The following is a 12,115-nucleotide window of genomic DNA, read 5'->3' as shown; positions in this document are numbered from 1 at the left end:
CAGTTTCTTTTCTGAATATGTTTGTTTAGTTTGACAGAGTATATTCCATTTTTCAACTGATTATACATGGAACTTGTATTTAGCAGGTTTATTTTTTTATGTGAAACAAAATGAAGGTAGGCTACTGAGACCTTTGGCATTGAGAATTTGTTCTGTCTGTCTCTAATACAATGCTTAAGGTCGCATGGGTTATGTTTTGTTGCTTAGCAGCTAACTACTTAGCATACATTTGAGTTCCAAACATACACTCTAAAAGGCAGGATTATCATCTGCATGTATTCAGTACTGCTGTATCATGATGACAGGAGGTGAGTGGGTGGACGGGGCTTGCTTTAAACTCATTGAAATAACCAAATTAATTTAACACAGGACTGTAAGATTTCTCAACTTTTCACCTTGATTAAAAAAAACGTATTCTGAACATTTGGGACTTGGCCATGATTTTGGATATATGCTTATATTTGACATTTTAGTAATTTAGCAGACGGTCTTATCCAGAGCGATATTAGTGCATTCATCTTAAAATGTCTTACCTAGCTAACAGCATATCACCATTGTAGGAAGTACATTTACGCAGACGTGGGATTTATTTAAAATACTCTTTAAAGAGAGGTAGGGTTTTAGACGTTGTCAGAAGATGGGCAGGGACTCCTTTGTCCTGACTTTAGGGAGGAGCTTGTTCCACCCTTGGGGTGCCAAGACAGAGAAAGTCGAGCATTGACAGTTTGAACGGGAACTGCCCAGTGCCAAGACATCAGATGTGCAGGGTAGGGAGAGGCAGTTCCCTTTGCTGCTCTGTAGGTAAGCACCAGGGACTTGAAAATGATGCAAGCTTAAAGGAAGCCAGTGGAGTGTGCGGAGGAGCGGGGTGACAAGGGAGAAATTGGGAAGATTGAACACCAGGCGTGCTGTGACGTTCTGGATAAGTTGCAGCCAAAACAGGGTTGCAGTACTCTGAATGGGAGATGACTAGAACCTAGAACTAGAACACTTCCTACAGATGTTGTAGAGCATGAACCTTTCAGGAGTGAGTCAAGAGAAAAGAGAAGAGGGCCTAGAACCGAGCCTTGGTGGGCATTAGTAGTAATAACATGTGGTGCAGACACAGATCCTCTTCGCACCACCTGGTAGGAGTGACCTGCTGTGTAGGATGCAATCCAGAAGTGTGCAAAGAATGCACATTCCACACAGCCCTGCAAGGGTGGAGAGGAGGATACAACCAAATCAAATCAAATGCGCTGAATACAACAGGTGTAGAGCTTACAGTGAAATTCCTACTTACAAGCCCTCTCAAGGATCTCAACAGATCGGTGTCCCAAGTAACAAGAAAATTTCCCAGGGCATAGACATATCTGATATTGGCAGAAAACTTAAATTCTTGTTAATCTAACTGCACTGTCCAATTTACAGTAGCTATTACAGTGAAAGAATACCATGCTATTGTTTGAGGAGAGTGCACAGTTATGAACTTGAAAAGTTATTAATAAACCAATTAGGCACATTTGGGCAGTCTTGACACAACATTTTGAACAGAAATACAATGGTTAATTGGATCAGTCTAAAACTTTGCACATACACTGCTGCCATCTAATTGCGCCTGGGCTGAAATAATATATTATGGCCTCTCTCTTGCATTTCAAAGATGATGGTACAAAAACAAATACAAAAAACTGTTATTTGTCTTTGTATTATCTTTTACCAGATCAAATGTGTTATATTCTCCTACATTCATTTCACATTTCCACAAACTTCAAAGTGTTTCCTTTTAAATGGTATCAATAATATGCATGTCCTTGCTTCAGGTTCTGAGCTAAAGGCAGTTATATTTGGGTATGTCATTTTAGGCAAAAATTGAAAAAAAGGGGCAGATCCTTAAGAGGCCAGTGATCTGATGGTTCAGAGTGTCGAAGGCAGCAGATATACATTACATTATCAAAGTATGTGGACACCTACTCGTTGGTTGAACATTCATTCCAAAACCATGGTAATTAATATGGAGTTGGACCCACCTTTGCTGCTATAACAGCCTCCACTCTTCTGGGAAGGCTTTTGAATAAATGTTGGAACATTGTTGCGGGGACTTGCTTCCATTCAGCCAATTCCTCCCAAAGGTGTTCGATGGGGTTGAGGTCAGAGCCCTGTGCAGGCCAGTCAAGTTCTTCCACACCAATCTTGACAAACCATTTCTGTATGGACCTCGCTTTGTGCATTTCCCTTCACTGGAATTAAGGGGCCTAGCCCGAAACATGAAAAACAGCCCCAGACCATTATTCCTCCTCCAGCAAACTTTACAGTTGGCACTATGCATTTGGATATGTAGCATTCTTCTGGCACCCGCCAAACACAGATTTGTCCATCGGACTGCCAGATTGTGAAGCGTGATTCATCACTCCAGAGAACCCGTTTCCACTGCTCCAGAGTTGAATGGCAGCAAGCTTTACACAACTACAACCAACGCTTGGCATTGTGCATGGTGACCTTAGGCTTGTATGTGGCTGCTCGGCCATGGAAACCCATTTCATGAAGCTCCCGACAAACAGTTATTGTCCACATACTTCTGTATATATATATATATATATATATATATATATACATATATATATAGTATATCTAGGAGGATGAGAACAGAGGAGAGAGTCAGCATGTTGTGCTGCGACTCATAGAAAGCCTTTCAGATAGATTTTTTTTACCCCTTTTTTCAATCTTGTCGCTTCACTGCAACTCCCCAACGGGCTCGGGATGTGAGGTCGAGTCATGCGTCCTCCAAAACATGACCCGCCAAACCTTGCTTCTTAACACCCGCCCAACCCGGAAGCCAGTTGCACCAACGTTTCAGAGAAAACACCACTCAACTGACAACGAGGTCAGCCTGCAGGCGCTCGGTCTGCCACAATGAGTTGCTAGAGCGCGATGAGCCAAGTAAAGCCCCCCCGGCCAAACACTCCCCTAACCCAGATGACGTTGGGCCAATTGTGCGGCGCCCAATGGGACTTCCGATCACGGCCAGTTGTGATACAGCCTGGGATTGAACTGGGGTCTGTAGTGATGCCTATAGCATGGCGATGCAGTGCCTTAGACCACTGTGCCACTCGGGAGGCCTCAGATGTTTTTTATTAAACCAAGCAGAAAGAGCCATAGCTCTAGTACTATAGTGGTGTTCGATTTAGCCTATTAGATTCAATTGGGGTATTTTAGACTTTTTAATGATCAGACTTTACATTATTTAGACAACATCCTGGTCAGCTAGTCATTCATATTGTTCTTTAAATCGACATACGTGTTACAGTTTATTTTAGATTCCTTTATTTTCTGAATGTTTACCTGTGATGCTACATACCGTGTGGTGTAAGTTATTCTCTCTTACCAAATTGTGTCTTGTGTTCCCCAACCGTCTAGAGGACAAATGTCCCATTTGACTAATGGTACACTTGACTGTCATGACTACATACAGTACAATACCTTTATTTGTTATGACAATCGTCCTTGATGTATTGTGAGTAGGTTTGGCCATGGACTACACTGAGAGCAAAATATAAAGATAATGATAGCAATATGACATGATCCCAGTTGCAGTACTATACTGTATATTTACAGCTTGATTGTTAATTGATTGAACTACATTTCATTTAATCTACTTAAATAGTGCTGTTTGGATTGTACGATTATTTGTCAAGGTCTATTATGTTACCATTAGCATTTCAGAGGACCGGTACCTTCAAATTTGTCAGAAAGTTTCACAATCGTCTGTACTAGCTGTATGCATCTTAGCTAACTGGCAGACAGCCAGTTAAAAAACATAAGCTGCCAGGTCCGATTAAGCACCAGGAATCAGTGCTTTGAACAACACTGAGTATACAAAACATTAGGAACACCGACATGGTGAATCCAGGCGAACGCTATGATCCCTTATTGATGTCACCTGTTAAATCCACTTCAATCAGTGTAGATGAAGGGGAGGAGACAGGTTAATTAAAGAAGGATTTTTAAGCCTTGACACAACTGAGACATGGATTGTGTATGTGTGCTACTAACCACGTTTCCATCCCCAGTTTGTCAGTGTAAAGTCATACCGTACAAAAAAAATCATGACAACTGTGACAGAAACAGGACGTTTCTATGCAATTTGATAAATTCTGACAGATAATTTGTTTGTTCGACATGTTGGGATCTTTGTCTGTAAAACTAATTATGCGAGAAATGGTGGTGTTTTTTTTAATGAGCAAATATTGATATAATAACCATAATGTCAAGGTAAACTTGTTATCACGTGATGACATGTCGTAGTGGGAGGACACACCAAATCTTGGGAAGCTATGCAATTTAAATTAGCTTTCAGATAAAATAAGTTCAGAACTTCACAAGGTCGTGAAAGTGTATGGTATGAGCTTGATGCTCCTTTCCAATAAATGTCGAGGGTCTTATTCTGGTCAAAGGATGTTCGATGCTTGACTGCCATTTTGACAAATATAAAACATTCTCACTCTTATCAATTATATCATCATGTAGACTAGCCCACCTGCAGAGCCTACCCGCACTATATCTGCGAGCCGTTGGCCAGAGGGCACATGCAAAGACTAAGTAAGCACATTTGCTATTTAACGCAACAGTTTTTGTGAAAAAACATGAGGAACACATAAGTGAAAAAGTATATATTTTGTACATTACATCATCATGCAGTGATTTTTTTAGTTTGGTGGAAACACACCACTAGTTGGAAAATGCGCTTATTTTCTTCATGCAGATTTTTTTATATTTGCATGAAAATCTGCCACCAATTGGATGGAAACCTAACTAGTCAGGGGTTGAACGGGCAAGAAAAAATATTGAAGTGCCTTTGAACAGGGGATGGTCGTAGGTGACAGCCGCACCGGTTTGAGTGTGTCAAGAACTGCAACGTTGGAGTTTTTCACGTTCAACAGTTCTGTGTGCATCAAGAATGGTCCCCCACCATCACCCATAGGACATCCAGCCAACTTGACACAACCGTGGGAAGCATTGGAGGCAACATGGGCCAACATCCCTGTGAAATGCTTGTCCATGCCCCGACGAATTGAGGCTGTTCTGATGGCAAAAGGGGGTTCAACTCAATATTAGGAAGGTGTTCCTAATATTTTGTACACTCGGTGTATGTTATAGGACAGATTGATTTAAAAAAATCACATGAAGCACTCTGCAAATACCTGGCTTCAGCCCTGCAGTGCTTCAAGATGAGAAGCTCTGGTTACATTTTAGCAAAATTATCATCTCTAGTATGCGAGCCACCTGCTCCTCAATGCTCTGCCAACTGAGCTAATCATCCATGAGAGAGTGGGATGTGCTTGACCTGCCTGCGTACATGGCTTTAGGCTTTGTGGTTGTAATGAAACTTCTGGAGGAGGAATGAAATATATTATCTTACATAATGCAGGGGGAACATAAAGTACTTCAACTTATTTGGTATATATCACAGTAAGAGGAATGAAGTATAGTCCACAATACATAGCATGTAGTGCTGCACTGACTTGATATTGTTTGACAAGGGTCGATAGAAAAACAATATTTTACAATGAATCATCTGTAAAAACACCTTATTTATTGAGTATTGTAGCTTACTGGCAGCATTGTTTGTCAAGAAATACAGTCTTACTCTCTTACATAACTGCGAGGAAGATTTGGAAGGAGATTTGCAAGGGAGGTTTATATTGATAGATGCGATAAAGAGATCGATTTACATAATCTTGCCTTTTCACTGTTGCCTTCAACATTTTTGAGCTCCGTACTACAGTATATTATTCATATTTCATCGGTTTGGAGGAGAAGATTGACATGGATTAAAGTGTTTTGTGAATATTCACACTTGCATATTCTAATGTGGGCTCGCACCAACCTTAGCCTAGGTCTTGCTGGCCCTGTTACAGAGCAGGGTTAGCACCGACTTTTAGCCACAGAAACATAAACACACTGCCAAAATAGCCCGTGTGAAACGGGGTCAAGAACAACGCATAGAATTTTAACTTTCCAATCAGAAAAGCTGAATTTTATCCCTCCATTTGAGAACAAAGACTTGAAAAAAAAAAAAATTAAATCTGTGTGTTAGCTATGGCTAACAAAAACGGTTGCTAATGTCTTCTCCCTTAGCTAGCCAACTGCTCCAAAAACTCTTCAGCTGGGAGGGCAGTAAATGCTCCATATTCATCATTTTAATAACTTTTCAATGTAAGGGATAAACACAGACGCTCATCATTACCTTGGAAATAATGGACGATGAAGCGGGACAAGGCAGACACAGCATTCTGTATCGGGGCGAGATCGCATTTTTTCAATGAAACATCAAGGTCAGACAGGCAGACAGCAAGGTTTATACAAACCATCACATACAATACTGTCTTTGATATATTCAGGTAAAGACAAGAGGATTCTAATATCCCATAACTCTTTGCGCCACTATTCAACAAGGGACAAGCTATTACATTCGGGAATGACTGGGAGTGAATGGTAGTAGCACAGAAAGTTTGCCATCAAAGTGAAAAGTAAACACATTCGTAGTGAATATCAGCTAACTACTCAACAGTTTTACTGTCATTCCTATCCAGCCATATTTTTACTGGAATTCCTGACCGCTGGTCCCATGAATATGAATTTTTAACACTTCCTCACAGAATTATTCCATTGTCTTAATCTTCGCATCTTTAATTTATTGTGGCTTTTACTCAGGTCATCTTCAACCTAGCTTTTACTTCCTGGATTGGGTACACTAAAATGGCTGCCAGTCCACCCATTATGCCCTCATTGACTTGAATGGGGAAACCCTTTCTATTCATTCTATTTCTAAAGGTTAGACAACTAACAACCAGGTACATGATTCACCAGTAGGTATAATAAGGCATTAAAGTATCTCCTTGTTTCCTAGGTAACAGAAACTAGGACCGGGCCCCTTGGATGCAGTAACTATGACAGCCTTGATTCTGTTAGCTCTGTCTTGGTACACAGTCCTGAAAATAAAATACAGCTAAAAGGTAAGCTACTGTACTCCATTCTCTAAACAGTTGCTCTGTGTTTTATTGTGTGTGTATAATATACTCATTATGTTCTTTGTTCTATGCTGCAAGACAAATTATTTGGAATCCACAAAAAATAGTTTTGCTGCCAAGAAGAAAAAATTACTTATTTAGTTTCAAATGATCATAACTCTCCAACTTGATGTAAGGGAGTATTTTGGTGGAGAAACTTTCTTGCGTACAAGAAACTCTCCAGGCAAAAGCTTTGGATTCCCCTTGAGTGCTTCACTGTTCTCGCCAGCTCTGATCTATACAACCAATGCCATATGATTTTGATAAGTGTATATCAGTGCTTCTAAGCTTAGCAGTGGGCTCTCATTCGTCATTCCTCAAGGCTATTCATTCAGGCTCTTTGACTTGTGAAATCATGCAGTATTGAATCTCAAATCATAGATCATATCTGTGAAGCAAGGTTTTGAAAATCCTGTTGTGTGGGATTATTTTGGGATGGATTCATCCATCTGCTGGGGACTGCCGCTTAAACGGTGTATAAAATAAGCTTTGGTGACATCCCAAAATGGTACCTATTCCCTACATAGTGCACTACTTTTGACCAGGTCAAAAGTAGCGCACTGTAAAGGGAATAGGGTGACATTTTGGACACAGGCTTTGAGTGCTGCTTCCATAACCTGGCTCCTAGCAGGTCCAACCAGCAGGTCCAACATGGCTGCACTGGTCAAACAACAGAGGCTAGACAATAGGGAATTGGGCAAATATCAGACATAATGAGGCCCAGATGGCCAGGACACAGTCCAAGGATGGAGGAACAAAATCTCCATACGCTAAGCCTCCATTCCCATAAACACCACAGGGATGGCTAACAACAAGGAATAGTTTAAAGACCATCTTATAGGCCAAAACGTAAACTATGGTAAAGCTAGGGTTAGATGGAAGAGCTAGGGTCTTACTGTAGACAGTAAGAACATATGTGGCTTAAATGCTCTAACAGAAGAAAAGCATTGATGGCGAGTGGCTAAGGACTATTGCGGAGATTTAATCCTATTAATTTTATTAGCCATTTACATTACATGACCAAAATATGTGGACTACTCGCTCATTAATGTCTTAATCGAAATTACGGCTTGCCTCTTATCCGCTCATCATTCCCTTATGCCATAGTTTGTACATCTCAATTGTTATATTGCTTATATACAGTAGGTCTATCTTATTCATGAATGATTTCATAGTTTTGCTTATTTGTGTATTATAATTAGCTCATGTACTTTTCTTCATGAGGAGGGGATTCTATATGTTGTTGGGTCTGTAACCATGTTTGCCAGTGACAGTCTCAGTAATAGACCCATGTTATTCCAGTTGATATTGCAAGGGTTGTTTTGTTTGCGCAATGTGCTGTCTGCGCCGGTATATATTGTCTATTATTCTAGATCCTTGTGATTGTTCTTTCCTTCCTTTTTAGACCATAGGCCTAATAAAATAATAAAATGTTGTGTAGTGGCTTTGCTGGCATGCATCTAAACAAATTGGTTGAGTTTGCCCCACCAAGATGTACATGCTAAACATTGCCACTACCCCAATTTATTAAGCTTTTTAGGGATAAGAAAATGATCATACCTAGGCTAGAGAAACACAATGCAATAATGTGTTTTCTTTATTTTTTCTAGTGAGCAAAGAGTTGTAGTCTAGGCTGTAAACTGCAGTGAATATGCCATTTCAATAACCGCTAAAAAGCTCTGCGTTTTGAATGCATGATTCATTACGAAAATAATAATAATCTAGCCTGGGCCTGATTAGGCAAACATTTGGATCAGTAATGGGTATTTTCGACAGTAAAGGCACATTAGCAGGCTAGTCATAGTGTGTATTTTGTGTATCGGCGTGAACAGATAGATCTACCATCGGACAATATAGCCTTCTCATGCACTGTTTGCCAGTTATTTAGGCAATCTTACCGTGCCTTCTCTCCTTTCCGAGCAGACTTGCTCACCTAGAAACAAGAATGCTTCAACAGAACAAGGTTTTGATAAGTTGTCAATTTTTTATCGTCGGAGGGGGGGCCTTGCGGCCGGGTAAGCGACTGCTTATTTAGCTTCTGCCTAGAGCCGGCTCTGCTTCAGAGCATCACACGTCTGGCTAAGCTTTATTTCAAGAGGAAAGAAATAGATAAGCAAGTGACAGTGATGACAATCTCTCTAATCCAATAGTGAAGCCAAGTCTAAGCATCGTGAACACAGGAGAAAAGATGATGAAGGACTGGAAAAAGCAGTCGGTATCAAGAAGTGAAAGGAAGTGCATATCTACTGGTCTCTCCCTGCACAATGTATAATTCATGAAAACAAAGTCCAAGGGTATATCCTCCAAAGATCTTCCTCACCTCATGTTCTGGAGGCGTAACACTGTAAATGTAAATGTTCAATCTAGGATTTTGTTTACTTTGTGGTGCAGGGCTTATCTAAAACTGTGAGATATATTTTTATGTTTGTCTTATCCCTATATTAAATACATTGATGACTGTACAATGCCATTTCAGCTATTGTTTACGTGAAGTGCACTAAAAAAAGCTATCTACAGGAAACCTAAATCTTTGGTTCACCTCTCTGGTAGCCCAAGAGCAATTGTAAATTGAAAATTGGCTTACCATGATGTATAAGCCACAACCATGACAAAATGCATAAATTAATCCACATATTTAAATGATTGATAAATAACCCTATCTCACTGTATTTGCATCTAATTAAAACATCAAACAGTGCATATTGGTCACTATATTAAGCAAATGGTTTAGAGTCTATAAGGATGCCAGGAACAAAAATCGTGTTTATATTATCTTGTCTTTTTTAACCAAGGAAAATGTGATCATTCAATTCTTAATCTTCATTAGAGGAAGCCGACACCCAAAAAGTATTTCTCGGCACTGTAGAAATATTTAACGATAATCTACCTTTTTCAAATTAATGTTAAATTGAAGTAGATTACCACTATAAGGTTACTAGAAAACAAACAATCACAGCTAATCCCATTTCAGACTCCTATTATTCATTGCAATGGAAAAGCCCATGTGGTTCAATAATAATATGAAATCCCAGAGGTTAATGCCAGTCTAATAAATTTAATATTTTCCAATTCTTTAAAAGTAGGCTGTAGGGTCGTCAGCTGACAAGCATTTCAGCGAACACTAATTTGCTTCGAACACCCACGACAGAAATGTCACCACAAGTCAAACAAGCACAAAGTAGTGTGAGGAGAGGAATGAGCTCAGAGCATTCTCTTCTTCAGCCATCGCTAATTATAAACGCAGCTTGTGCCAATTTCCAGCGCCTTCCTCAGGTTTGACATTTAAATTGCCAACCCACTTAATACCGCCATCTCCTGAAGGAAGCCCACTGCTGACAGATACCCTGTAACTACTGAGAGATGGTTGAAAATCTGTGTGACAGTATTTTTTTAGATTGTGTGTGTGTGTGTGTGTGTGTGTGTGTGTTGAATTTTGTAACTTTCTTAGCTAAAGCATCTCTGCACTTCCAGCAAGACAAGTCATTAGCACAGGGAAAAGAAATGAAATATGGGAAAGTATTGTTCTTGACAACTGAAGCCTGCAATTCCACAGAAAAGTACTCGTTGCACCCCCCAAAACAAAAGTGGCAGAGATGGAAGGGCTGAGGTGAAGAGGCTGTTATTTAGCCGTCTCCCAAATTAAAGCCCATTTCTGCCAGATAGCTCTCCCATTGGCTCACAGAACCTGTCAGCCGCCAAGGCAGGAAGACTGTGACTAATTGTGTCTGCTCTCCACTATTCAAAAAGTAAATACCAAGGAACACACATAAATATTCATAATAAGGCACACGGATTGACTCCACTCTTGAAACATTTCCAAAGTGTTGCAAACTGAGAGGAAGCCTTTGTCACAGCTAACATGATCATTAGATTCCAAACACCCACAGCTGAGCTTCTGACTAAACAAAACCATTAGGGAAATTGAGAAAAAGCAGACAATTTAATACATATTATTGAACTCTCTGCAAGGTTATTGATATGTATTGATCAGAAAAAGATGTTACCATTAAAAACAGATTATGGGTTTTCAAATGATGTGTGATTTAAAATTGGACGGTATCTTTATCAACATTGAATATCACCTATTTTAGGTGCATGTACAGTGCATTCGGGAAAGTATTCAGACCCGTTTACTTTTTCCACATTTTGTTATGTTAGTCTTATACTAAAATTGATTAAATTGTTTTTTTCCCTCCTCAATCTACACAAAATACCCCATAATGACATTTTTGCAAATGTATAAAAAACGTAAAACTGAAATATCACATTTACATAAGTATTCAGACCCTTTATTCGGTACTTTGTTGAAGCACCTTCGGCACCGAAAACAGTCTTGAGTATCCTTGGGTATAGGATACAGATCTGTAGATCCTCTCAAGCTCTGTCAGAGATGTTCGATTGGGTTCAAGTCCGGGCTCTGGCTGGGCCACTCAAGCACATTCAGAGACATACAAAGCCACTCCTAAATTGTCTTTACTGTGTGCTTAGGGTCGTTGTCCTTTTGGACGGTAAACCTTCGCTCCCAGTCTGAGGTCCTGAACCCTCTGGAGCAGATTGTCATCAAGGATCTCTGTACTTTCCGCCGTTCATCTTTCCCTCGATCCTAACTAGTCTATCAGTCCCTGACGCTGAAAAACATCCCCACAGCATGATGCTGCCACCACCATGCTCCACCGGAGGGATGGTGCCAGGTTTCCTCCAGATGTGATGCTTGGCATTCAGGCCAAAGAGTTTAATCTTGGTTTCATCAGACCAGAGAATCTTGTTTCTCATGGTCTGAGAGTCCTTTAGGTGCCATTTGGCAAACTCCAAGCTGGCTTTCATGTGCCTTTTACTGAGAAGTGGCTTCTGTCTGGCCACTCTACAATAAAGGCCTGATTGGTGGAGTGCTGCAGAGATAGTTGTCCTTCTGGAAGATTCTCCCATCACCACAGAGGAACTCTGGAGCTCTATCAGAGTGACCAATGGGTTCTTGGTCACCTCCCTAACCAAGGCCCTTCTCCCCCAATTTCTCAGTTTGGCCGGGCGGCCAGATCTTGGAAGAGTCAAATGGTGGAAAAAGTACC

At 40.4% G+C, this 12,115-nt stretch overlaps 1 protein-coding gene across 1 annotated transcript in view; it reads left to right on the top strand.

The window, feature by feature from the left end:
• LOC112261103 (BMP/retinoic acid-inducible neural-specific protein 3-like) overlaps positions 1 to 12,115 on the top strand; it is a 65,234-nt gene that overhangs the window by 26,609 nt on the left and 26,510 nt on the right. The window contains exon 4 of the mRNA XM_042328772.1: positions 6,890 to 6,995. Coding sequence (XP_042184706.1) covers positions 6,890 to 6,995 — 106 coding nt within the window. The remainder of the gene's footprint in view (positions 1 to 6,889; positions 6,996 to 12,115) is intronic.

The sequence above is a fragment of the Oncorhynchus tshawytscha genome, linkage group LG10, assembly GCF_018296145.1.
Source record: "Oncorhynchus tshawytscha isolate Ot180627B linkage group LG10, Otsh_v2.0, whole genome shotgun sequence".
NCBI lineage: Eukaryota > Metazoa > Chordata > Actinopteri > Salmoniformes > Salmonidae > Oncorhynchus > Oncorhynchus tshawytscha.
This window is presented reverse-complemented; position numbering and strand designations above follow the sequence as displayed.